The sequence below is a fragment of the Corvus cornix genome, chromosome 4 (assembly GCF_000738735.6).
Source record: "Corvus cornix cornix isolate S_Up_H32 chromosome 4, ASM73873v5, whole genome shotgun sequence".
NCBI classification, from domain to species: Eukaryota; Metazoa; Chordata; class Aves; order Passeriformes; family Corvidae; genus Corvus; species Corvus cornix.
This window is the reverse complement of record NC_046334.1, coordinates 40,087,664-40,111,989: the sequence shown is the minus strand read 5'-3', so window position 1 is coordinate 40,111,989 and position 24,326 is coordinate 40,087,664. Positions and strand designations below refer to the sequence as shown.

The following is a 24,326-nucleotide window of genomic DNA, read 5'->3' as shown; positions in this document are numbered from 1 at the left end:
TATTCCTCCACTCATTTTAGAAAGAGGTTATTGCCTTGTCTCTTCTTTCTTGTTCCTGAAAAGGTCCTTACTGCTTTTGATTCTCTCTACTAAGCTTTCAAAATTTCTCTTCCCACCTCCAGCAGTTATTCCCCTCACTAACCACCATCCCTCTGCCTTAATGGATAAGGCACTACAAATTGAGATTGGTAAGGATGAACAGAAGAAGAAGCAGTAGTCAGGAGGGCAACATCCACATAGGAGTTTTAGAGTGCATTCCACTCCTGATTTATACTGGGTTTTAAAAGTTTAATGAGTTATTCCACAGTTCCTTTTAGACATTAATTGTTTAGATTCCTAATCACAACTCTTACTGCAGGTGAAGGAGGATGTTACTCTCTGAGGCTTCTATGAGTGCTGCTCTGTGCAGAAACCAGGAGAGGGCAATGGAAGAGCTGAGTAAATGCTGTCACTTGTGCTGCTTCTGCTCCCCCAGAGTCTGTATTCCAGCCCGCAGGAAGAACTATGCTGTGAGGTGCTGTCTTTTTAACCTGCAGGCTTCGATGTAATTTTTTTCATTACTAACTACAGAAAGTCTGGGCTAATCCATAAAGCATTATATGCCACTGAAATAAGTGAAATCCCTATAGATATTTTAAATGCCTTCCACTCCATTTCATTCTTATTCAAGATAAACTCACTAGGGACTAGCCTGTGAATGGATGTTCTTTATATGGAGTTTGTTACTGACTATACTGAACACAGCTGACCAAATTATGGATTTGTGTTCGTTAGCAATTTCAAAGTGCAAACACAAACTTTCATCCTTGATCTGAACTGCTCCATTTTGACACAACAGAGGCATTTTACACCATTATTGAAAAGTTTTTATTTTTCAAACCAACAGAAACTTCTGAGGCAGTTCAAGTAGCTAATGATGCATTTCTCACAGAAGAAATGTTGTGTAAAAACAGTCATCTACCTGCAGCTCACCTTAGCCTACTACTTTTCTATTTTTACTCTTCCTTTAAAAAACAAAAGCATACAACTGAAAATAGTCATCAGATTTATTTAAAATCTAATATCTAATTAGAATATCTGTCAAAGTTTCCCAGAAATGTATTATCTGAAAATACCAGAGACAGCTTTAAAAATTAATTTTAAACCTCTGAATGGTATCTAATTAGAATATTAGGAGGTTTCTGTACCAGGATACAAGATACATCTGCTAGTTCAAGCTATACTTATGCTGTAATCATAAACTTGGCAGACAGAATCCAAATGATTATGAGTTAGGGACTCTCACCCTTAATCTTGTAGTGGAGATTTCAGCCTTCAGAATGTCAGGGTCATACTTTGTGCTTGATGAAGAGCCTGAAAACACTTTTTCAAAAAAGATAAAAAAGACAAATATTTAAGTACCTTAAAATCACTAATTAGTCCCTTTCTTGATGAATTCACATTGAGCAAAAACCTAGAATGTGCACAAAAATATATAATACTTTAAAAGCTAGCCTTTTATAGAGTAGTCATCATTGCAGCATGGCAATAATTACTGAATAATCAAAATTTCCCCTTTTTACCCCTACCACTATATAGTATCTCTCCTCATTTGCTTATCCCAGGATCCTGAAGTAGAACCTCATTCTCCCTGACTTTCTATTCCTTGTTTTCTGTTCCTATTCTTCTAGCTGAGCCATCTTGCAATCACTTTCTTCCTGAAAGTTATAATTTCTAAGGAGATCTCAGGAAAGCAGATTTATTCAGAAGTCTCAGAGATCTTGCACTCAGTTCTTCCACAGATGTACATGCTCCTTTCATACACTATCTACTTCTAGGAGAGGTGCTTGGTCAATAACAGGCCTCTGACTGTGCTTTACCAGATGCTGATTCCCTGCCCAAGACAATAACTTCTATCTCTACTGGGCCCCTGGTCACAGCATACAGGCTACAAAATTACTGTCTGCTCTTCCTATACATCAGCAACACATTTCCTTCTTGGTCTATTGCAGACACCTGTCAGCACAGAAGGGTCACTACAGCAGGCAGCCAGGAAGGCAAGAGATCCTATTCACTTTGAACCTAGATTTGGCAGAGTTTTGTCTCAACAGACTGCATGACAAAATAGATTTCAGAGCCAAGTGCTCTAAATCATGGCTCAAAGGAGGCCAATTGTATCAGAGAGAAGAGCAGAATATCTTTATCTTAAATTAATAAATAATGTAGGGATGCTAACTCTAAAAAAGCCAGAGTACAAGGTGTTCCTAGCAAACCTTGAAAACTTATCCTAAAGAGAAACAAGGCAAGAGATAAAGAAATTACATTGTATTCTCTACTGTACTTACAGCTTGTACGAGAACTTGATTTTTCTTTGTAGGCGCCACTCAACTGTACATACTCATCCAGTGCCAGTGCTAGTCTCTGTTCTTTCACCTGGTACAGCTCCTTCTGCGTACTGAGAGCATCCTGAGCTATGGTAAGATAATCTTTTAACATTCTCTCTTGTTCTTGCCGCCATTGTTTCCTGGGATCTTCTATTTGTGTTGTTTCTTTACAGGAGAAAAATAAATGATTTAAAGAGACCTCTGTTGAAACCCATTGACAACTAAAATTGCTTCTTTCTCTGTAATTCACAGTTAGAGTAGTCTAAACCATAGTTTGCCTTTGGTTACTAAGCAGATGTATCACTTCCTCTGCCACAACAGTGCGTGTAAGAAACAGAATTCAAGGGATCAGTTGCAAAACTAGAAATTAGAGTAAAATAGGCAAATGCTTATACAGATCATCCCCATGTTGTCAACCTTGAATTAGCAACATCCTAAAACTCAAAAAGAAAATATTTTTTGCATCAGAGTATTTGGAAGCAACAGGATCAACAGTGTCTTTCAATGAAATCTTAAAACAATGCATTTCTGAACAGAAACTAAAAACAGTCTTAGCTATTACATTTTTTCAACTCCCTTCCTTCCCACTTCATTATTTTTTACAGCCATATGTTATTCATGTTTTTAGTGGTTATCTCTCTCCTTTCACTCTATAAAAACAATTTTATCTTTCCCCCTGTAACGGAACTAATAGATCATTAACTCTACAGCTCACCTCGCCTATCCCTATGTCTGCGAGACATCTGATCCAACACACAACTGTCTTTATGGCCAATAGACAGAGAGGACTGCCCTCAGAGGGTACTTCTGCCTGTCAAAGACAGGTGTCCAAGATATTTGGGACCAAACTGCTTTTTTGAGGTGTCTCCTTCTTTTCATCGACTACTCAGGTAATAAAAATGAGTAGGCTGGAACAGGCCTTTAATTTACAAATGGCTTCAGGTAACATTTTAACTTCAGCAGCCACACAGAACACCGACTTGCATAGGATACATAGACAAGAGGATCAGACATAACAGAATGGTGTATAAAATCAATCTAACTAAAGATTTTAAGATTTTCTTTTTAATGTAAACATAAAAAGAGGACTATATATGGTTGATTGTTCAAACTTACCATATTTCCTGACTTAGTTCAGCACTTTTTGAAGCTGTACAATGAATACTCTTCCTTTAAAACTGTACTAAAAATATTCTTGTAAGACATAGCCATGAAAAGTCTGAAATCTAAATGCAAATGTGCACCACTCAGGCTCTTAAGTTACATACTGTAAATCTGCATAGATCTACAGAGATAAAAAGTAACATTCAGTACCAAAATATTTAAGTGCAAAGTATTCACTTCAGAATTTTTCTGCAAAAGTAGGAGGCATGTTTATTTTCTGGGTTAGATGTCTGCCACTTTAGTCCTCTGAATTGCTTTACTGTGGGAACCAATGCAGGGGGGAAAAAATGGGAACAAGTGGCTGAAATGTGGAGAGAAAAAAGAACTGCAGCTGAACCAATGTAATTGCTCTAAACTGTAGCTGAAGTGCACTCTTGGGAGAAGGCACTCTTTCAACTCCATGTAAGAAAACAGATTTTGTAACAGCAAAACCTGTTAGGGACAGGTTCTGGTTAATAACAATTTCTAGTAGTGACTAACTACCATTTTTTCAAAAGGTTTTTCTTTTGTTAATACCACATAAACAAAAAGACATGCAAAGAAAAAGCAGAATCCCATAAAACGAACCCCATAAATCCTAAACTGACAATCTCTATGGAACTCTTGATGCTTTTAAAAACAATTAAATACATAAACACCCTCCCTCCACCATTTACAATTGTGACATTCCTACTTGGGAAAGGCATTTCTTAGATGTACAAAATGAATGCATAGAGAGTATAACCTACACAAACCCAAGTGTGGTGCACAAAAGATTAAAGCAGAAAAGCTTTATACACAGTTGGTTTTCCAATAACCCCAAAAGGAACACTCTCTCAAAAAAACTAACTATAGCTACAGCCACACATACACATATATCCGTGGTTATAGCCACCTGCTCTTTTACACAAAGATATTGGGCACACAAAGAAGCAAATCAATACCTTTTCTCTCCTAAATGGTCAACACATGTTCCTATCTGTGCCCCCTTATTGTTGTTGTGCTTTAACACACTCCACATTCACAGTTATTTACACAAGATAAGAAGTGCTGGTTTCCAGATTTGTCCTTTTTTGTGAAGCAGGATGAAGAGCATGAAGCAGGATTCTCATGGGTCAATGATCAAATACGATAAACGCAGTTATGGTGGTTTTTTAGATGAATGTAATGACGTGATTGTGTTTTAAGAGTGCAACCAGCAGACACCAAATAATCTTACAAGATCGGAAGGTCTCATCTTCGAGCATGTTGTAGGTAATTGCTTTGTAGGTTTTAAGTGAGGATTGCTCAACATGCAGCCCAAAGACCAAATGTAGCCTGCAGAGCTCTAAAACGTGGCCTACAGATGCCCTGTCCTTGTGACTGCAAGAGAAGGACAAAGCTGATCAACAGCAGATTATTTTGTATTGCTGACAAATACAATCAAACATTTCCTTTTTGCCTCTCCAAGCTGCAAGTATAAAACAATACTAGGATTATATGAGCTAGCATCTTTTATACTGATAGTCATAAATGAGTTAAAGGTGACCCTGCATTTCAAAAAATTGCACACTGTAATTTCAGCATACCAACGTTTCAGTATTTGCTTGTGTAGGTACACAGGTCAAATTTGACTGGTCAAATTACTCTCAGTCAATTCTATCTGCACATATTTATTCTGGAACAAATGCTTAGTTGTGAAAATACATCACCATGGAAAAAGCAAAGCGGTATGGAATGACTATCCTAGAATTGTTACTCAACTTTTACCAAACACAGAAAACTCTGAAGAATTTTACTCTGTGTACCTCTTAAGTATTATGAATTAAAAAACCCAAAAAAGCATATCACTTGTCTGGCAAGTTGTTTATATATATATACAAACGTATACATATTTCTAGAAACATGTGCTTGTATAGCAGCACATATGTTTGTTCATCTATACTTTTCAGTTATCTCAATTTTCACCAGTAGGTTTACCCCACAGAGGACAAAAAGCCCAAAGACAGAACTATGGATGATATTTCTGGTTGTATAGCACTACATTTTGAAATGTAGCACTTGAAAGTACGTTCTTTTGAGCACATATACCTTCCAAGAGCCAATAATTTTTTTTAAAGCAGTGTTCTTTCAAAAACAAATATTTATTCTTCTCAGAATAAAGTCTCAAAAAGATAAGGATTTTTTTTCCTTGGACAAGAATGTTTCAAGCACCTGCTGTTAAGGTCAAACTTGTACACACAAGAATGTTATTGGGATAGTTACATACAAGTAATTGAAGGAAAAGTTTCCTGAACATTTGAAAATGAGCTGTGAAGCCTTTCATGCTTAAACCACAGTGAGATTTAAACCACAAAGAACACCCAAATTTTTTATTCCCCTTATTATTCAACAGCTAATGTAAAATAAAGTAGGGAGAACTCATTTCTTTTTTAAGGCAGATAAATACTCCCACTGGTGACTGCAACAGGATGCCTTATAACCTTGTCTGCAGCAGATACAAATCATGCAGCAGATTGCCAGCTAGACAGATGGGGAGATGTTATTTCTGCTCCTCAGGTGAGGAGTAAGCACTGGTAGTGAACACTAGACAGAGCTGTAGAGTTGCATCTGTTCTAGAAGTCCAAAACTGGACTTCAACAGTGCAAAATGAACAAACCATCTTCCCTTGGCAGGTCCTCTCTAACATTTTCTGCATAAACTTAGGTATGAACTCAAGGAATCTACTTCAAATGGATCTTTAAATAAGCAGGAGTTGTACATCAGGCTCTATGAAGACCACCACTTAGATGAAAAAAAATTGTATATATCAACTTCCTCTGTCCAATCACAATGGAAAAATAATGAGCCATAGTAACAGAATGAAGAGGGTGGCAGTGCACGTAATACTCAGGTTACTTATTCCTAATTTGACTTGGGTTTAGCATCGTGTAAGAAAAGCAAAATTACTCAATTCTATTAAGATAGTTTAAAACCAATTAATTTAACTTGAAACAAATTACTGTAAATGCACAGTTAATAAATGTATTAAAAAACCCCAATACAAAACCAATTTATTTCCTCCTATTTTAAAAGAACTGAGTGACTACTCACACTGGGGGGAAATTCTGTGGTCTCGCCCAGCGGAACTGCACAAATGGCAGGATGGCACTCTCCACCCAAGGACGTTCCTGTCACTGAAATGATCACAGCCCTGTAACATAGAAGAGGAAGCTGTGCTGGCTTTAATCACACTGCTGTTCATGAAATGCACTCTTCCTGGATCACTGCCAACCAAGTTTGATGCACTTAAACTCAGCAAAGAAAAATCTGGCCAGAACAATAATTCCAAATCAAAATGTCAGGACTGACTTTATGCCTTGGAAGTTTTGTTTGTTCTTTTGGCAAGAACGTGCTTCAAGGGCAGCAATGTTATGCACGCTCTGTGTAATTATACCTAGGATATATATTATACGTGGGATACAGGTGATAGTCGGGCATGCCAATTTTTAAAAAATGAGATATTTTCACGTTACCTTCCTGTCTACTATCAAGAAGTTCTGCCAAATTGTTGCAGTCTACTTAAACAGAAGGAAACTATTACTTTATCAGCAGAAGATCTTATTTCCCTAAAATACATGGAATTATAATCCCACTAGTAAATCCCACTGGGATTTACTCCGACGCCCCACTGCTAGACATAAGAGAACTGGACATTTTACTCCAGGATTAACAATATGTGGAAGCAATAGTTTTCCAGCATCTCCCCTTGCCAAACAAAATAATAGCATCGACCGGCTCTAGAACAACCCACATGTAAATTGTGTTCAGTCAGACACAGTTGCATTCAGGCAACACAGTTAGAGAACAAATACTCTCAAGAGGTCCCACTAAAAAAACAAGTCAGATATGCTAGATTGCTACTTGAGGAGGACACATACACAGCAAGAGAAGACAAAATAATGACATACTTTTCATTCTGAAGGGAGAACTCTCATCTGTTTAAACACATGCCCATATTATTTCAGTTTGTAACTGCTGCAGAATCACCATCTCAGACGAGAGGCTATCCCAAGGGAAACTAGCTGACCTGGCAAGAAATGAGGACCAGAGACCTAAGATCTGTAGGAAGGAGAACAGGGGAGAGTCGCATGCCACAGCTGGAGCTGTGTAATAGCTCTTTTTGTTAGTGATGGTTTTTACCATGTCACCTCAAACCCACAGTCCCCTACATCAGACATTCACATGTTCTCTTTACACAGTCTGGTACTCAGTCAATCCAGCACAGCCTATCTGATGTACTAAGCCCACCTAAACACTGACTGGCTCCAGAAGATAACATGAAGGCAGATACATTGTGTTCTAGCAGGTTAGGTGTGTTGTGACATGCCATCAAAGGTCCAATGAGCCAGTACAAAGTAGGAAGAACAACAAAGCTGGGGAAAGACCTTTTTAGCTGGCAACAGCAAGCCTACTTACAGATCCAGTAATCCACTGGATTCTTAAATATGGATCTCCTCATCAATACTGTGTACCTTCTCCCTCATTTAGTGACTTACAGGAATATTCCCAAACTTGGAAACCTGGCTAACAGACAAGAGACAACGAAACTGCAGTGGCTGAGCCCTGAAAACAGGGTAGTTCTGACTGGTGCAGAACTACTGCTCCATGTCATGGTTGAGCTCGATACTCTGTGTCAAGGTGGCAATTTCTCTGTCTGAAACAATAAATGATGAAAAGATAACTCCACTACACCTGACGTCTCTGGTTATCTTGCATAATAATTTTAGGACTACCCCTTCCAGCCAAAGGAACCCCACCTTCAAGAGTTGTGCAGACCTCAAACCCCCAAACCAACAGCTGACTACATTCAGGATCCCTCATCACTGGAACTTCTCCTGAACCTAACTGTTGAAGAAAGCGCGCAAGCTAAATCCAGATTGGTTTTTCAACAGTCCTCAATACCTTTGCTTTAGCAGGATTACATCCTGTTTCATGGAGGTGGTTTGAGAAGGAGATACCTTGAAAGCATCCTACTGCATGCTGAGGGCAAGCTCCTGGTAAAGGGCTGCAGGCAAGCCAAACTAGGGCCAGGCACAGCAAAGGAGGATCAAGATTTCAATGGTAACCTGCACAAAAATGTCTCAAGACAGCACAACCAGGAACAGGACAACATAAAACCAGGAACAACCCTTTGACATAAAATATCAGAAGAGGAAAAATCTTGGATACCAACTACCGCAGGAGCTAGCTAAGTGGTGGGTGATGAAAGCAATTTTATCAACATTACGTAATCACTATGGATATGTTTATTCTACAAGTATATCCCACATTACTTGATAAACAAACTGGCTTTCAATTCTCCAGTACTTTTGCCTGCAATCAAACAAAACTACACTTAGGAAAAGAAAGTGCAAATATTACTTCATTATACTTCAACGGGCATAACAAACCTTGCAGGCAACTGGGATGCAAGTCTAAATGTTTAGCAAAGGAGCAAATGCACTAGCACTAGTTTCAGGGAGAATAACCAAGTGTTACTAGACTGTCTTAAGAAATGTATTTTATTGTTTACATAGCAAATGTTTCCTGAATTTTTTTTTTCTTCCTTATTTCTTTTTTCCCCCCGCTTTTTGAAATACTTGCAATTCAAACTCAAACAACAATAAAAGCAATTTGTACTCAAAAATTTGTGGAAGGTTTCACAAGTAAATATTGCATCATTTCACATTGACATTTTTGTTCAATGGGTACATAAAAATAAAGAATTGCACATTACAGAGACAGCAGTTTCAGTAAGACCATGCAAGCCAAAAAGATGACATACTAAAAATGATCTAACGCATTGCTGGATACTCAAAGAAAATCACATTCTATCACATAATTAAATGGAATATGGGTTCTAAAGAGAGACATGGATGAAAACTATGTTATTTAGAGTATCTTCAAAAGTGACCTCTCTACAGTTTGTTTCCTGCCATCAAACTTCCACACAAAAAGTGACCCCTCTCTTCCAAACACCTTCTTCACTTTTCCGTAAAATAATTCTGTGCTTGAATTTGAGCAATGAGAGAAAATGAGAACTTTTTCCAGCTATACTGTCTGAGCAGATTTCAAAAAAAGATTCATTCAAAGATTCTTACTATTGGTTTCCTCTAGATATAGGGCAGCATATGCTTATATATTTCAGTCAAATGCAGTAGAAATTCTGAGGATTTTGTTCTACATTATCAAGCAAGTAGATAATGTTCTACTGCTAAGGCTAGCAGAACAAAGACATAAGAAAAAGATGCAAATATGATCTTTACATAAAAGACAGCAGGTAAAATCATCTTTAATCCAGAGCCTTCATTACTTGAGCCCTCCTTCTGTAGCCAGCATGCACCAGATTACTCTAATCCCTTCCTACAGCCAGAATGCAGACAAAATATCTACAAAAAATTTTCAAGAGTAAGACACATTGCACTTTGGTTTCTCCCACATGTGTTTGCTGACAAGTAAAGAGTCTTCACAATTGACTGCATGTGACCACTTGCTTAGAAGATGGTGGTAGGTCATGGGAACAAACACGGCACATTTGTGATGATACACCATTTGACTCCCTCAAGCTATTGGTAATTGTAGACTCGTGGTGGGATTTTCAGATTCTTCCCCTTCTGAAAATCAATCTGGCCTACTTTCATAGTTGCAGATGTACTAGACTCCAGGCTGGAGCAGTCTACACACAAAAATCCTTGTGTTAGACAAACCAGTTGCACAAGCATAAACTAGCATGAAAGCCTTCAAGATTGCAAAAAGAAATAGAACTCTTGTAGTTAAAATATGATGCTGTAAGTGTGAAGCAGAGTACGTAAATAGCTAGCCAATTTTTTTTTAAAAAAGAAATAGCTTAGCTTCACCTTCTTTTTTTTTTTTTTTTTTAGCACTACTGACTCAATTTTCCTTTTCTTTGTGGATGAAACAGTGATAGAAGGGTGTTTCTGGGAAAGATACACTCATGCTTCCAAAAGGGGCAATTAAAACTAAGTAGGGAGGAGCTGCATTTTGAAGAAAAGTGCTGGGTGGAGGGCAGGGAGAAGAATCATCATATTGAATACAAAGTACAGAATGGCAAAAAGAAAGTGATGTGATGGTCTGAAATTGTACCGGGCTGGGAAAAACTATTCCTTCCTACCATTTCAAACACTGTCATTCGTTTCCATTCTGCTACCTTTGCCACTAAACATTACTAACAGTAGAGTACTTGTTTTATGAGTTAACTAGATCAATGCAATGAAGAAAACAACCATTTGCCTTGTTACTCCTGACACTTATCTGAGAAGATAAGAATTGAAAGTAAAGGGGGTAAGTTATTTAGGAACAGATAGGGTGCTCAAGGCAAGGCAGAATTTGTCCCAGTCTGGGATTCCCTTAGATTACGCATGTCAAACCAGAAGCAGAAGTTTCCCTTTCTTTCTACCATTACATCCACAGCTGTTCATCTAAATGCATACCGTAGATTGATCCAGATCAGAAAACCTGAGCAGCTGGGGGAAGGGAGAGGAGGTGGAAAACAATTCACACCTCAGGAAGCAGAGCACTTCCCTGTTGTCCATGTTTATTGCATATCCTCATGCAGACACAATGTGGGGACAGGAGCCAGAGCAAGCAATGACTGCTACTTTAGCTGTCATCACCCCCAAGAAGTGCACCTGGAAATCACAGCCTCACAGTCAAACCTGTTTCCTGGCAAGCCTGCACAGGGCACGGAATAGATGAAAATTCAAGGGTGTAATCTCAAAATACTTTTAACCACTGCTACTATGAAAAGTAGCTGCTCTCCATCTCTTCCACCTGACTGTTCATTCATATCCCCAGGTCACCTTCCCTTTCTTGCTTGCATAAATAGAGGTGTGGAAAGGAGAACAAACAGCAACTTTTTTTTCCCCCCATACCAGATTAGTTTCAACTTGAATCAGCTCCCTGATCTGATTCACTGTCTGGCCATGCAAATGTTCATGGCAGTATAAGCAAAAACATTGCAGGTACAGAACAAAAGGCCAGAGGTAGCAATAGAGCAGGACCAATTCTTTCAAAGATTACATCAGCTTAAAGGTGTTTGGAAATCCAAGCTCTAAGAACATAAATGTTCGCATCTCAGACACTTAATGCTTGATGTGGAAAATCCTACAGAAGAATTGGAAAACATTTGAAAGTGATGACTTCGCCTGCAGATACTTGAATAAAGGGGAGTAATAGTTACATGTTATTTTTAGTATTGCCTGAGTTCCTAACCATGTCGTTTAGCACAATTAGTAAATGTTAGCAAATTACCTGAAGTAGATGAACACATGAGAACAGGTATGCAGTAATGATTGTAAGAGTCAGCAGCATAAGTTATATAATCTTTGAACTCTCCCAAACTACAGTAATAAGGATCCTGCACAAAACAAACTCCTAAGGCCCTGCCCACCAAAAAATATCCCTTCAGTCGTCCTCTAACAAAGGGTGCTACTAAAACACAGGGTAAGCATTTAAGTTCTTACAGTATTAGCTACCCACATCATATGCATGTTCTGCCTTGCCAGATGGCCTGTAATCTGGTCTCCCTTGAAGCTGAAAGCATCACATTAAAACTCCTAATTGGGGTAATATATTCATAAAATAATGACCTCAGTCAGTGCTTCTCAAAGTGGGTTACATCATCCAAAAAGATCATGAGAAAGCTCTAAGGCTGTTGAAAAATCCAAACTCTATTTGGGGGCAAAAAAAAAAAAAAAAATATATAGAAAACATAGAAATGTGAGATGATAATAACACTAAGTTATCCTTAAACATATTGACACCAAAAGAATCTGAGGGATTGTTCTATATTTGCAGACTGCTCACAGACAAGTCTTAACCCTCTGCTGAAGAGAAGAGTAGGCTTTTCTCAGGTTTGTGTGAGAGAAAGGAAGAAGATCAAGACAAATAATTACACAGATGAGGAAAATATTTTGAAAAAAAATGACTTTATAGAAACTTAGTAGTTTTTTGCGAGGTGCAGCCTAATATTGTTTTCTCTGAATTATTGGGAGTTTTGCCAATATGCACTGCAGTAAGTACCTATCTGATCATTAACAGAAACTCCATCCTTAACATTCACAACCCCAAATTTTTACAGAAAAGGAGGGAACAACCATGAGTAAGACCTTCTGAATTTACAGCCAATTGTACTAAGGTCAGCCTGCTCCTCATAGCTCATTGGGCTGGTTTGAGAAACATAACAAGTTTGGAGCCATCATAGTAAAATTGGTCCAAGTCCTGCGGGCAATCTGAAACTTCACAGCTGGATCACATGCAGCATTGTAGAGAGGCACACAGTAGGAACAACACTAGAAAATCAAATGAGAAAAAGGACAGATAACAGAGAAGCTGTTCAGAATAATTAATTATGGAATGCAAAAGGAGAGAATCTATGAGGCTTCCCTCAAACATTTTGCTGAAATAAATCCAGCCAGAAGGCAGTGAAGCATCATTAGTCACCTCTCCCTACCTAACACATGGGAGCAGATTTCTTCCCAAGGTGCTATCCCTCAAGCTGCCATTTATGAGTCCTGAAATTCTACTTTATCCAACCTGTTTTTCAAGCATCTATCTATTTGTTCTTCCTCCTAACAGTAGGTACGGTTTTTCTCCTTCATTTGGCTTCTTTGTCCAGTAGCAAAGAGAATTAACAAAGCTACTTTCAAAAGAGTACAAGAGTCTTCCTTGTTCTAACATAGCCACTGTCCTGACAGGGAATTTTAACAGTTCAAACCCAAAAAGCATACTCAACACATTTGACTTATTACAAAACTAATAAAGCACTAAGCAGACACTTAGTGAAAGAAAGAAACAAACAGAAAACCTGCTTTCTAGAAAGGCTTTTCTCTGCTAATTTCAAGTGACCTCCATACCAGAGATTTCCATAGCATCAAAACATTGCATGCACCCTAGTCAGATAAGTAGAAGTTATAATCTCCATATCTGGTGCACCAGACAAATTACCTACTTGTAAGATTCTTAGGCAGTTTGCCACCCAACAGCTGGAGAGTACTCTCACCAAAACACTGGGCAAAATACAATGTACAAAACTGAAATATGCCACTTTACAAAATAAGTTTCACTGAAATTTTTACAAAGGAATACATATATTAATATAAGAGGAATCAAGTACACTACTGAACAAACAAGGGATGGAAACTATCTTTAAGTACACCAAAGTCCAAGGCACGCTATTTTGTCATCCATCATAATGCATTAACATAACATAGAGAAACCCAGCTAATCACATTTGTCCCAGCCACAGAAGATGTGTGCAGATGGATATACACAGCTCTTCTCAATTAAATGCAAGCATTAGTGTTTGCAGTATATTTACCATTTTCAAGAGACTCCCATGACAATGTTATCAAAGCCTCAACATCTTACATGTATGTGAAGCAAAATTTCAACCCATGAAAAGCTCCTAATATTCCAGAATTCACCTTCAATGCACAGGAATAACATTTAAGAGTAAAGAAAGGATATAAATTCTTTCTAAAAAAAATATCCAGCAACAAAGCTACAAGAGGTTTTTAGAACTGATTAAATATTTTGGACACACATGAAGTAAAAAGAGCACAATTATCAGAGCACTGATATGAAAGCACTCTCAAAACACCCAGAAATGCAACTGGCCTCCCAAAATTTTACAGGTTTATGTTCTAGAATTGTGGCCAAAGCAGCTCTTAGAGACAAGTTTAAGCTGATAACAGCATTTAGAGTCAGAAGAAAACCCTTTACTTTCTTCAACTTTTGAATTCAGTCAAGGATGCTTGTATTTTTAAAAGTTCATGAATGTCTAACACTACTTAAGATCAGAGGACTCTCATTGCAAAGCAAGGCTGTAAGTGCACAAATGAGGTTATTGGGTGGGATTCAGTTCAATATTAGGTGTCTATCTGCAAGTGCTCAACAAGCACGGCTGATATCTAATGTCCCACTCTAGTTAATCAGAGTTCTAGTCCAATCCAACCAAAGGAGGTTAAATCACCTCATCTGCAAAGCAGACACCCAACCAGTCAGCTGCCTCACATTTTACATTACACTTGCTGTACTGACTAGAGAGCTGTTGACTGCAAAAGTGGCTTAGACAAGGCAGGGTGGATTCACTTGCCCATACATTTGAGATGCCATTCAGAAGGCCACTAGTCTCTTACTGTCCATGCCATATTTACAGACCTTGTGCAGTAGCCTCTGCTAACTTTAAGCATCTGAAATGCTGTAGATACCTTCTAATTTTTAGGTAAGTATATAGCACTGCTAGCACAGATGCAGGTACCTAGATTCAGGTGTTGATCTCAAATAGAATCTTTGCTATTGTGCTGTTAAAGGCTATTTCTGAGAAAATAGAAAAACATATCAATATGGAGTAATAAATATATAAAGAGAAAATAGAAATGCTTTCAGGAATATATTCATTTCAGTAGGTCTAAATAGCACTGTACTTCACATTTTGCTAGTTTTACGTGGTTTAGACATAATTACCATGCAATTAAAATATACATAGAAACAGATGCAGCCATTTTGTACCAGCAGATTTTCTTGTAAGCATTTTAAAGCCAATAATTTTATACCAAAGGGCAAATCTTCCCCAGCATTTTGATTCTAACAAAGAATTCTGAGTCTAATCAAGATGAGTCTTTTATAATCAATATGGCAAACCAAAGAATACTTACGGTTTATGTGATCAATATAGTATACACCAATCTGAGGATCATACGCGGCTTCCCATCCCCATGGCAATTCATCCCCAACACAATCCGCAAATGACAAGGGCTTTGTTAACCTACAACAAGGAAACAATTCAATGATATAGCTTTTCTCTGTTCCATACATGTTTGTTATTTGTGTTAATTCATATTATGACAGATGCTAAAGAAACATAGCAGGAAGAAAGGAGAGCAAGTTGGTTTTTTTCCTCTTAAAGTAGAACATATTATTGCAAACATTCTTCAGTACAGGAACTCAAGTGAGAAATCCACTGCAACATCCTTCACATTTGACAGCTTAAAATTAAACAACAACCAACTGCTTTAAAAAAAAGCAATCGTCTATATTCCTATTTATCACCAGGAAAACTGGACCCTTCAACCTTGAGTTGGTGAAGAGAGCACAAGATTTCAAGATCACTGTTTCTAATGACCAAACAGGAAAGTCAGAAAAGAGAATACAACTACCCAAGGTGCAGCTAGCAGCACTTATCAATCCACACGCTTGAATAAAACAAGCAGCAGTGTGCACAGAGTAGACATTTTACAAGTAGCATGTAATGGGCCTTAGATGTTCACACGGTGCTTTTCTAGGAGGACAGACTATTAAAGTTTTTCACTTTAATAGTAGAGCACCTATTTGTTACAAGAACTAGATTAATAAAAATAATACATGGGCTCTTTTCCAACTGAGGCTGAGCAAAGCTTTACGTGATCATCTTTCTGTCCTTTTCTTAAAAAAGAAATTAGTATTGAGTTTCCTGTTGATATATCCACAATAAACACAGTCTCTAACACAGTGATATATTTAATAGGAAGAACAAGACATTTAAGATTTTATTGTTGCCATAGTGACAATAAGAGTAAGTAGATATCTAGAGTTCAAAAAAAAATCCTCAGAGTGAGATGATGAAGAGTAGTGTGTGGGACACACAAGCAGCACTTTGCTCACTGCTGATTAAGTTTTATCACCTAAGACTGTTTTTTCATCTCACCATTAAAATTCTATACAAATAAAAACCTAATTAATACATGCTTTTCTGTGTTTCAGGATTTTTTCTTTATTAGTTCCTGACAAAAAAAACCAGGTTTATTGACATTTTTGCGAGGAAAGAAAGAGAATAGTACATTTTACCTTTTACAAACTGAATTGGATTTTGCGTATGAAACACCAGACAGAAAGTACTTTACAAAATTAGTGCATTCTTTATGCAGCTGAAAAACCAGAAATTTAAGCACAAATTTGACTTAGAAATCATTGCCCCACTATTATCTTTATTATTATTACCATCATCAACGGATATGATCTACCAATTCTTTGAGTAGGACAGTATTCCTCCAAGCTAGGGTTGCAGAAATCACAGAGAAAAAAGCTCTTAGGATTCAAAACGTTTTGAATATTGATTCTTTTTCAATTTATATTTTTTAAATTGCAAGCATGAATCCACTTCCTCATATTTCTCCAAAGTTTACATCATAATCCTATGAAGGTTACTAACACTTTATTTGAGGTTCTGAACAAATTTGCAAGTATAAGACAAATTTGCTAACTTATTGCCACTTATAAACTGCTATGTTAAACCACTAAACACACCAAAAACTGTTATGAACTATAGGTGAAATTACCAATGTGGAATTACATTTGGATCACTAGGATTCAAAAATACAGATTATGAGTAGCACAAGTAGGCTGCCAACTTGCCAGTGATTTCCAGGGACAGAGGAGGTCTGCAGCAAGCCAAGCCTATCCTCTCACACTGCTAACCTGCATTTTTAAATCCAGACACTGGCACAGATCAGGCTGAGTCAGGCTGCTCCAAGGACTTTCCAGAAACCCCAGCTCTGACCTGCCACCCTGCTCCTCCTCTCTGGGCAGCAGAAGCAGTGCTGCCATGGCCAGAATCCAACTGTGCAGCTCAGCAGGCCAACAGCTGGCCTGCAGGCTGCAGCTCCCCAGCACTGCCATACCAAACACACCTGCCCAAATGCTACCTACTTATAATTACCAGCACCACTTCAAAGACCACTGTTTTGTTGGAAATAGTAATTGCTAGAGAGAAAGGGATGGCTCTTAGGGAAGCAGGAGAAGCCTTTTAAATCCAGGATAAACACAAGCACAGTTTCAGGTGGGCAGCATGCAGCAGAGTGAACACAGGGCATCCATGTCAAAGAGTTCCCAGGCCACTACTGCTCAGAGGAAGCATCAGTCATGTAAAAGCTTTGGTGAGTCTGGTTAGTCATGGGAACAAGACAGGCCAACTACAAGGGCACACCTACCTGTGAAGAAAGTCCTGTCTCAAATTTGATTGCAAATGTAGATGTTCATGAAACAAACTGAATAAAAATTAAAGTTCAGTGTCATACTTAGCCTTAACATTATAATATTAACTCAAAACTCAATTAATGTAGTTCAAGTAGAAAAAAATATTTGAAATGCCATATAGCAACAGAGGAATCAGAACATAAACTCATATAAACACAGCCAGATGGTTTTTAACAAACATTCAATACTTTCACCAAAGTTACACACCAGAGCTAGGAACAGTCATGACATGTGATTTTTAGATCACCTCTACAGGAGGGATGTAAGCCCAGTTCTACCCTGACTTTTCACCTGCTCTCTACACCAATTTTATTTTTAATCAAATACTCGCTTCTTACTATTAATAGCACATTCTCTAGGTTAGACTGCAGTTGACTGTGATCATGCAAATGTTCTGTCCAGGTGTTCTCACCCATCTGAAACCAGATACCATAGGAATGAATAACAGCCATTCTCTCATCCCAGACACTCCGTAAACTAAAGAGACACTAAAAAACTGTGGAAAAGTACTTGAATGACCCACACTGGACCTTAAACAAAATGACAAGAAGAGGGAGACAGAGGTCCAAAAAGACAGGCAGTACAGGACAAATTGTTTTATGAATCCTGCTCTGCTGGATCGTGCTTGGATATCACATCCTTAAGATCTGAACTATGTCAGAACTGTTCCAGAGTAGATTTTTAAAACCTGAGAAGGTTTGTACATAATAAGATTGCAATTACTTAAGAGGGTAACATTCCCATGACTCCCTTTTTTGTTCCAGAGTCTTTTAATAGCACACAATTATTGAGCCTGATGTGTCATTTTACAATTGAACAGCAATCAGCACAATGTGCTACCTGATTGCTTATGGCCCTCAGAACTGTCTCAACATAACCACTATTTACTTGCAAAATACATATGACAAATGGATAAAATTAACACAATATGAAGCAAGAGAAAATTTGCAAGACAAAAGTTGAAAGCAGAGAGTTACGAGATGTAATTGGATAGGAAGTGGTATCTAGGAACAAGGACTGAAGGAATCTTGTCTGTGTGAAGATCATTATCTGCAACACAGTAACCTATGACAGATGGGCTGCCATTACATTCATTAACTGTGAACCAAGAAAAATGAGGTTTATTGCACCATAATAAAGGATTAAGTGCTGCATCTCTTGGGCACTGATATTCTGAGGTAGTTCATAAAACTGTTTCAGACTGCAGCCATACATTTACATGTTCCTAAAAGAATGCCAATACTCTAAAAAGGATGACTTCAAAGTCCATGTTTAGTATCCAATGAAGTTCAATTAGTTAAAGAAAGGCTTGGATTTTTTTTAATGCATATCATTAAGCTCAAGTATTCACACCTAGGGGCACCTTTTTTTTTTAACCTTACTGAACAAGAGGCAGGTGTGCGTAAGGAGAAGTGGCTATTTTAAGGAAAACCAGGAAGCATTCTGCAATTCCATTATGTAAACCATGTATGATTATGTCAATCACTTCACAGGTGCTCGGGGAGACCTAGGAGACAAATAAAATTTACAGATTGAAAAGCTGTATTATCATATTAAATCCAAATTTTTATTTAAAGTTTTCAAAATACAGAGTTAGCTAGCTCTTAAATGCAGGTTCTGCAATGATATATGTGCTATCATTAACAGTTGTTCTTGCATCTACAGCCATTCCTGTAAGAATAACTCTGTATATGGATCTAATGTTAACAATGAATCACAGAACCACAGCATATTCTGAGTTGGAAGGGACCCAACAAGGATCATTGATCCAGCTCTTAAGTGATTGGCCCACATGGGGACAGAACCCACAACCTTGGTGCTACCAGCACCATGCTCTAAAAACGTGAGGCTGAAGATATGGCAAATGGAAGTGTAACTACAGACTGATGGATTGTCAGTGCAGAAATACTGCTTCATTTGGACAACTTTCTTATTTGATGTAAACCATAATTTGAGGTCCCCAGATCACAGAAATATATAGAAGACAGGCTTCTTTCCAAGATCAGGGTCCACAAAAAAAGAGAAATTTATTACATATACTAGTAAAACTATCTTTCTGTCAAGATACACACAGCCCATGAATATTTCACATTTCTGTGATCTGGGAGTATCAAGAGGCATGTTCTTAAAAACGGGTATGCACATATATGTATATATATACACACACTACTTTGAACACACTGTTCTATGCAAGAGAAATGCTGCATTCTGCTGCATCCCTTCTCTGACTCCTTCTTTCTCCAAAATCCATTCAGGATTAAATAAACTGTAATATTGAAACATAAGTTATCCATATTATGATTAGTACTCTACTTTATCAACAGAAAACTCTGGACTTTGGTCTTCAACCTCTTCTAACCTCAGCTGACACCAGCATCACTGATCTCATTAGCATACTTCTGATTTTATCCACACTTCAAAGGACTGTGTGAGCACAGCTATCGACATGATTTGCTTATATAGATTAATTTGCATCAATTGCATCAATGATTTACTGTGATTTATAATATATGTGGTGGAGGGTGTGGGGAAGAAAGGTCATGGTAGGCAGATCTCAGAAAACGGCAGGGGTGAAGGGGAGAGACAGAGACAAGAAAAATAACCCCACCCCACACAAACCTGAAATTACTTTTCCTCAGTTAGAAAGGAAGAAAACACAGGTTTGTAAGAGGTACACAAATACCTGAGAATTATGAACAGATTCATCTTAATGTCTTTTAAAATTACTTCCAACAATACTTCCTTTGCTGTGTGGTACTTGACCTGCAGTCAAGATTTGTAGTTTGGAATTCAATTATAACTAGGGCCAATGGTCAATTTCTATAGCAACTTCAAAATGCTTTCAATAGAACTTTCTCCAAATACCCAAAATGAACTCATGTCCTTTGCTGTGTAGCAAGATCTTGTGTGACACTTACATGAAATGTTGTACAGATTAAATTTCACATCCATTCATTTCTCATATATAATGATGTATACTACACATTAATTCTTTTCTCTTACAATGCAGTACTTGCTAGCATTTTTTCTTGACAGAAGTTGTTCTGAAAAATATACCTCTTCTCCAAACTCTAGGAAATGAGAAGACAAAATGTAAGTTGCTATTCAGATGTGCAGGAATGAGCATCTATTAAAATGTAAGAGAAGAAATCCAGTGATGGGAGAACTGCATGTGCATTTATGTGGAATCCATACACCATTACAGAAGGGTGTACAGATGGTTTACCCACACTAATACCCACCAATACAACAGTTTACAACAAGTTTACTTCAAGCACTTTCAGTTAGCACAATTGCACAGAATAGTAACATAAAATCATCATCAACTAATTTTTTATTTTGGAAAAGGATGAGTGAAAGTATTTAATTCTTATTTTGATCCATAGCTTGAGACAAGCAAATGTAAAAATTTTAATCAAGTCATCAATGAAAAGAAAGTACAAACAGAAGAAGAAAAACGTTCTAAATTCTTCACCAAACCTGAATTTGGTGCTCAAGTTGGATCTCAAAATCAATTCTTACCCAACTTTCAAAGGCTATAGGCATTATTACTTTGAAGGGTGTATAAACATGGATTCTAATCCCCTATTAGATATGCTTACAAACATGGACTTTACTCACTTCAGGCACTCAAGATGAATTTCTTATATAAAACTCAGAGGTGCAATTAATCTCATTAACTTCAAAAAGTCAGTTACCTAACCTGAATTACTCCTTTAGGTTCCCTAGAGAGGCACATTCAGCTGACCCAATTCAAACCTGAAGGTTCCCCTCCTTCCCTAGCAAGTACAGGATTCTGAATGCAAGAATCCTTAGTGTGTGCAAGGGTACCTAAATTTAAGGGGGATGAATTCTATAGCAGGCAGCAGAGTGCACACAGAATGGTGAAAGAGAGACAGCTGTTGTTCCACGTTGTAGGTCAGAGTTAAAGAGAGGCATTGCTGCTCCCTATGGCCAAGGTCACTAACAGCATGAAAATTATATTGCTTAGGGAACACAATTTTCTCTTCCACAAATCATACTGGCTGACGCTCTAACAAAATGCATTTACTTTGTCTTAATTATATTGCTGTCTCTTTCCTAACTTTATAAAGTGGTAACTGGGCTGTTTACCTGTCAAATGGGGCAGAATTGGCCCACAAAACACCCTTTTGCCATATTGTTTGTTCACTCAATTCTAAAATTATGAACTAGCAAATTCCACACAAAATCTCTCTCTTGAAAAAGTTCATTCATGAGTCCGTCGACAGGATTTCTGCTGCTAAACACCATGTTCTTAACACAGTAGTGCCTCCCATTCAGATATCAGGCCAAGACATTATGTACAAACTTTGAATTGTTTAGGTACATTCTCTTTTAATAAGGGTATTATTAAGATATACTGCCACTTTATTACAGGTATTATTTTGAAAGAGTAACTAAGTGGACATCAATACCAGAGTAGAACAGATCAAACAAGGAGCAGCATGGTCGCAATCCCAGCTTGAAATAGTGGTGTAAAATAAACAAATATGGTAAGGTCATGCATGTTTACCTTGTTCACAAGATGTGTGCAACCAAATGTCAACAAATGCCTATGTTCAAAAGACAGCAAACATGCATGTTACTTTTTCTATGCCAAAACAGAATTACTAACAGCTCAAACTAAATGTAACCCATTCCTTAACGATGAAATGTTCTCAATAACATTAAATTAAACTTCTTAATAGCACTAAATGTATGCCTGTAGCCACTAGCATGTGCACCACTAATGTGTTTGCTTTCTACTATGCACACATGCACACAACAGCACAGGTTTATAGTCAAATGCTCACAGCCACACTCCTGGCTAGCATGGATATGTAGCAGTCAACAGCCCTTCACCTTTTTGCACCACCCAAAAACTTATTGCAGAGACTAAACTCACAGCACAGTTATACACTTTCTGGAGACAAAGATTTATTAATTCCAGCAGCAAGTATTTCCTGGATACATTTAATGAATTTTCACTTGTTTTCCAGATTTCAGATAATTTTGTTCCTGGTAATACAAAGACAGGTAAATCTCTCAAATTTGTATAAGAATAGAACCCTGAAATAAGCACTGACTCTTCTAAAAAAACCATATAGGTACAGTACCACTTTTAATAGCTTGCAATTTCTATCCTGTGATTCTTTAAGCCCTTGAATACTTACAAGCAGGCCTTACAGAAATATATTTCTTGGTTTTACAGAGTTTACTTGGTAAAGAAAAATGTACTAACAGGCAGATGGAGAATTATACTAAAAGGCATACATCATTTCTCTACCTCACAGCAACACAGAATGGAGGGACATTATTTGGGTATGTGATACTGGGAAAACAGGATCTCACAACTATTTAACAAGCTCAAAAACTTGGTTTCCAGTACTGAACTTGTACTGACAGTGATTTACTGTAACTCCCATTTACACATGAGCTGTGGGTTCATGTAGATAGAACTAAACCACATTCAATGATGTTTCACACAACTTTGTGTGAAAAATATATATAACTTTGAAAAATATACCTTACATTAAAAGACACCTGTCTAGCTAGCCAGCAACCCAGGTAAACACAATATTGTGTTCACAAAGCACACAAGGATGAAGTAAAAACTAAAATCTAATATTCTTCTGTCCTCACAGGACTTGGGATTTTTAAAAACCTTTTTAGAGTACTGAGTAAGTGGTTTCTTTGTAATTTAGGCAAGGTATTCAAGGTGTTTTTGAAATGCTTTGCTGAAAAGGGCAGTGTGCTGAACAGTGTCTCAGTTTCCAGTCAGCTTTCCAGAGAGCCAGCTGCACTACTACTGCCATGCAAAGTGGCAATATCAGCTCATCATCAGATCTGATTGCTGCCTCACTACAGACCAAGTCAGAGATCCTTACGCTGTAGCACAGCACAAACTGTTCAACATATTCAGCAAGTCCTGCTTAGAAATAACAAATTGGCCCCTCACCAATTATGGGGTTTGGAGACAAGCACTAACTACAGTAGCAAACTGTACTCCATTCCTCCAAATGTTTTCTTCTTGATTTAGTTAAACATTAAACTGCCAGGGCAAGGATGAAAACAAACCAACAAACCTTACTGCAACCACACTGCAACAAAAAGTCTTCAATTGCCTGTATTTATACATAACTTACTAAACTTTACAACATAGGAACACCCAGGAATCTTGACAAAAGTTCTTAGTTTTCAATATCTATTACAAACATAACCAGTTTCAGCCAATACAGCCATGAATTTTTACTAGAAAAGTTGTATTGTGCATAGAAAGCAACAAGTTCTTTGAAACAAAAATATACTTATAACTGCAAAGGTTTTGTGTCCACTTATTTTAACAGCAACACAGGTATTCAAAAGTAAAACCTGATAGCAAAAATAGCTGAACAACAAAACCCGTACAGAATGAATGCTATCCCTTTAGACAAATAAAGGTCATATACTCAAAGTGAAAGAAAGTAGGTTTTGATCAGATATTAGGGAAAAAATTCTTTACTGTGAGGGTAGTGAGGCATTGGAACATGTTGCTTAGGGAAATAGTGGATGCCTCATGCCTGCAAGTGTCCAAGGCCAGGCTGACTGGAGATCTGGGCAACCTGGTCCAGTGAAAGATGTCACTATCCATTGCAAGGGAGTTGGAACTGGATAATCTTCCAACCCAGGCGACTCCATGATTCTGTTTGGGATGTGATTTTTTTGCCTTAGAGGGGCCAGTAAGATCTGCAGAAGTAGTGAACCAAACTAAAAATCAGGAAACCAACTGGTAATTGTAGCAGGGGG

General features: G+C 37.7%; 1 protein-coding gene across 3 annotated transcripts in view; it reads right to left on the bottom strand.

Annotated features, from left to right (window-relative positions):
* Positions 1 to 24,326, bottom strand: part of WWC2 (WW and C2 domain containing 2) — a 120,255-nt gene that overhangs the window by 69,196 nt on the left and 26,733 nt on the right. For 2 of the 3 annotated variants that reach the window (XM_039551132.1, XM_039551131.1), the window contains exons 2-4: positions 15,185 to 15,294; positions 2,325 to 2,528; positions 1,286 to 1,362 (exon numbers count right to left, since the gene is read on the bottom strand). In XM_039551132.1, coding sequence (XP_039407066.1) covers positions 1,286 to 1,362; positions 2,325 to 2,528; positions 15,185 to 15,294 — 391 coding nt within the window. Of the gene's footprint in view, positions 1 to 1,285; positions 1,363 to 2,324; positions 2,529 to 6,578; positions 6,679 to 15,184; positions 15,295 to 24,326 lie in introns of those variants that run through there. The other variant, XM_010401501.4, reaches the window with a different exon arrangement.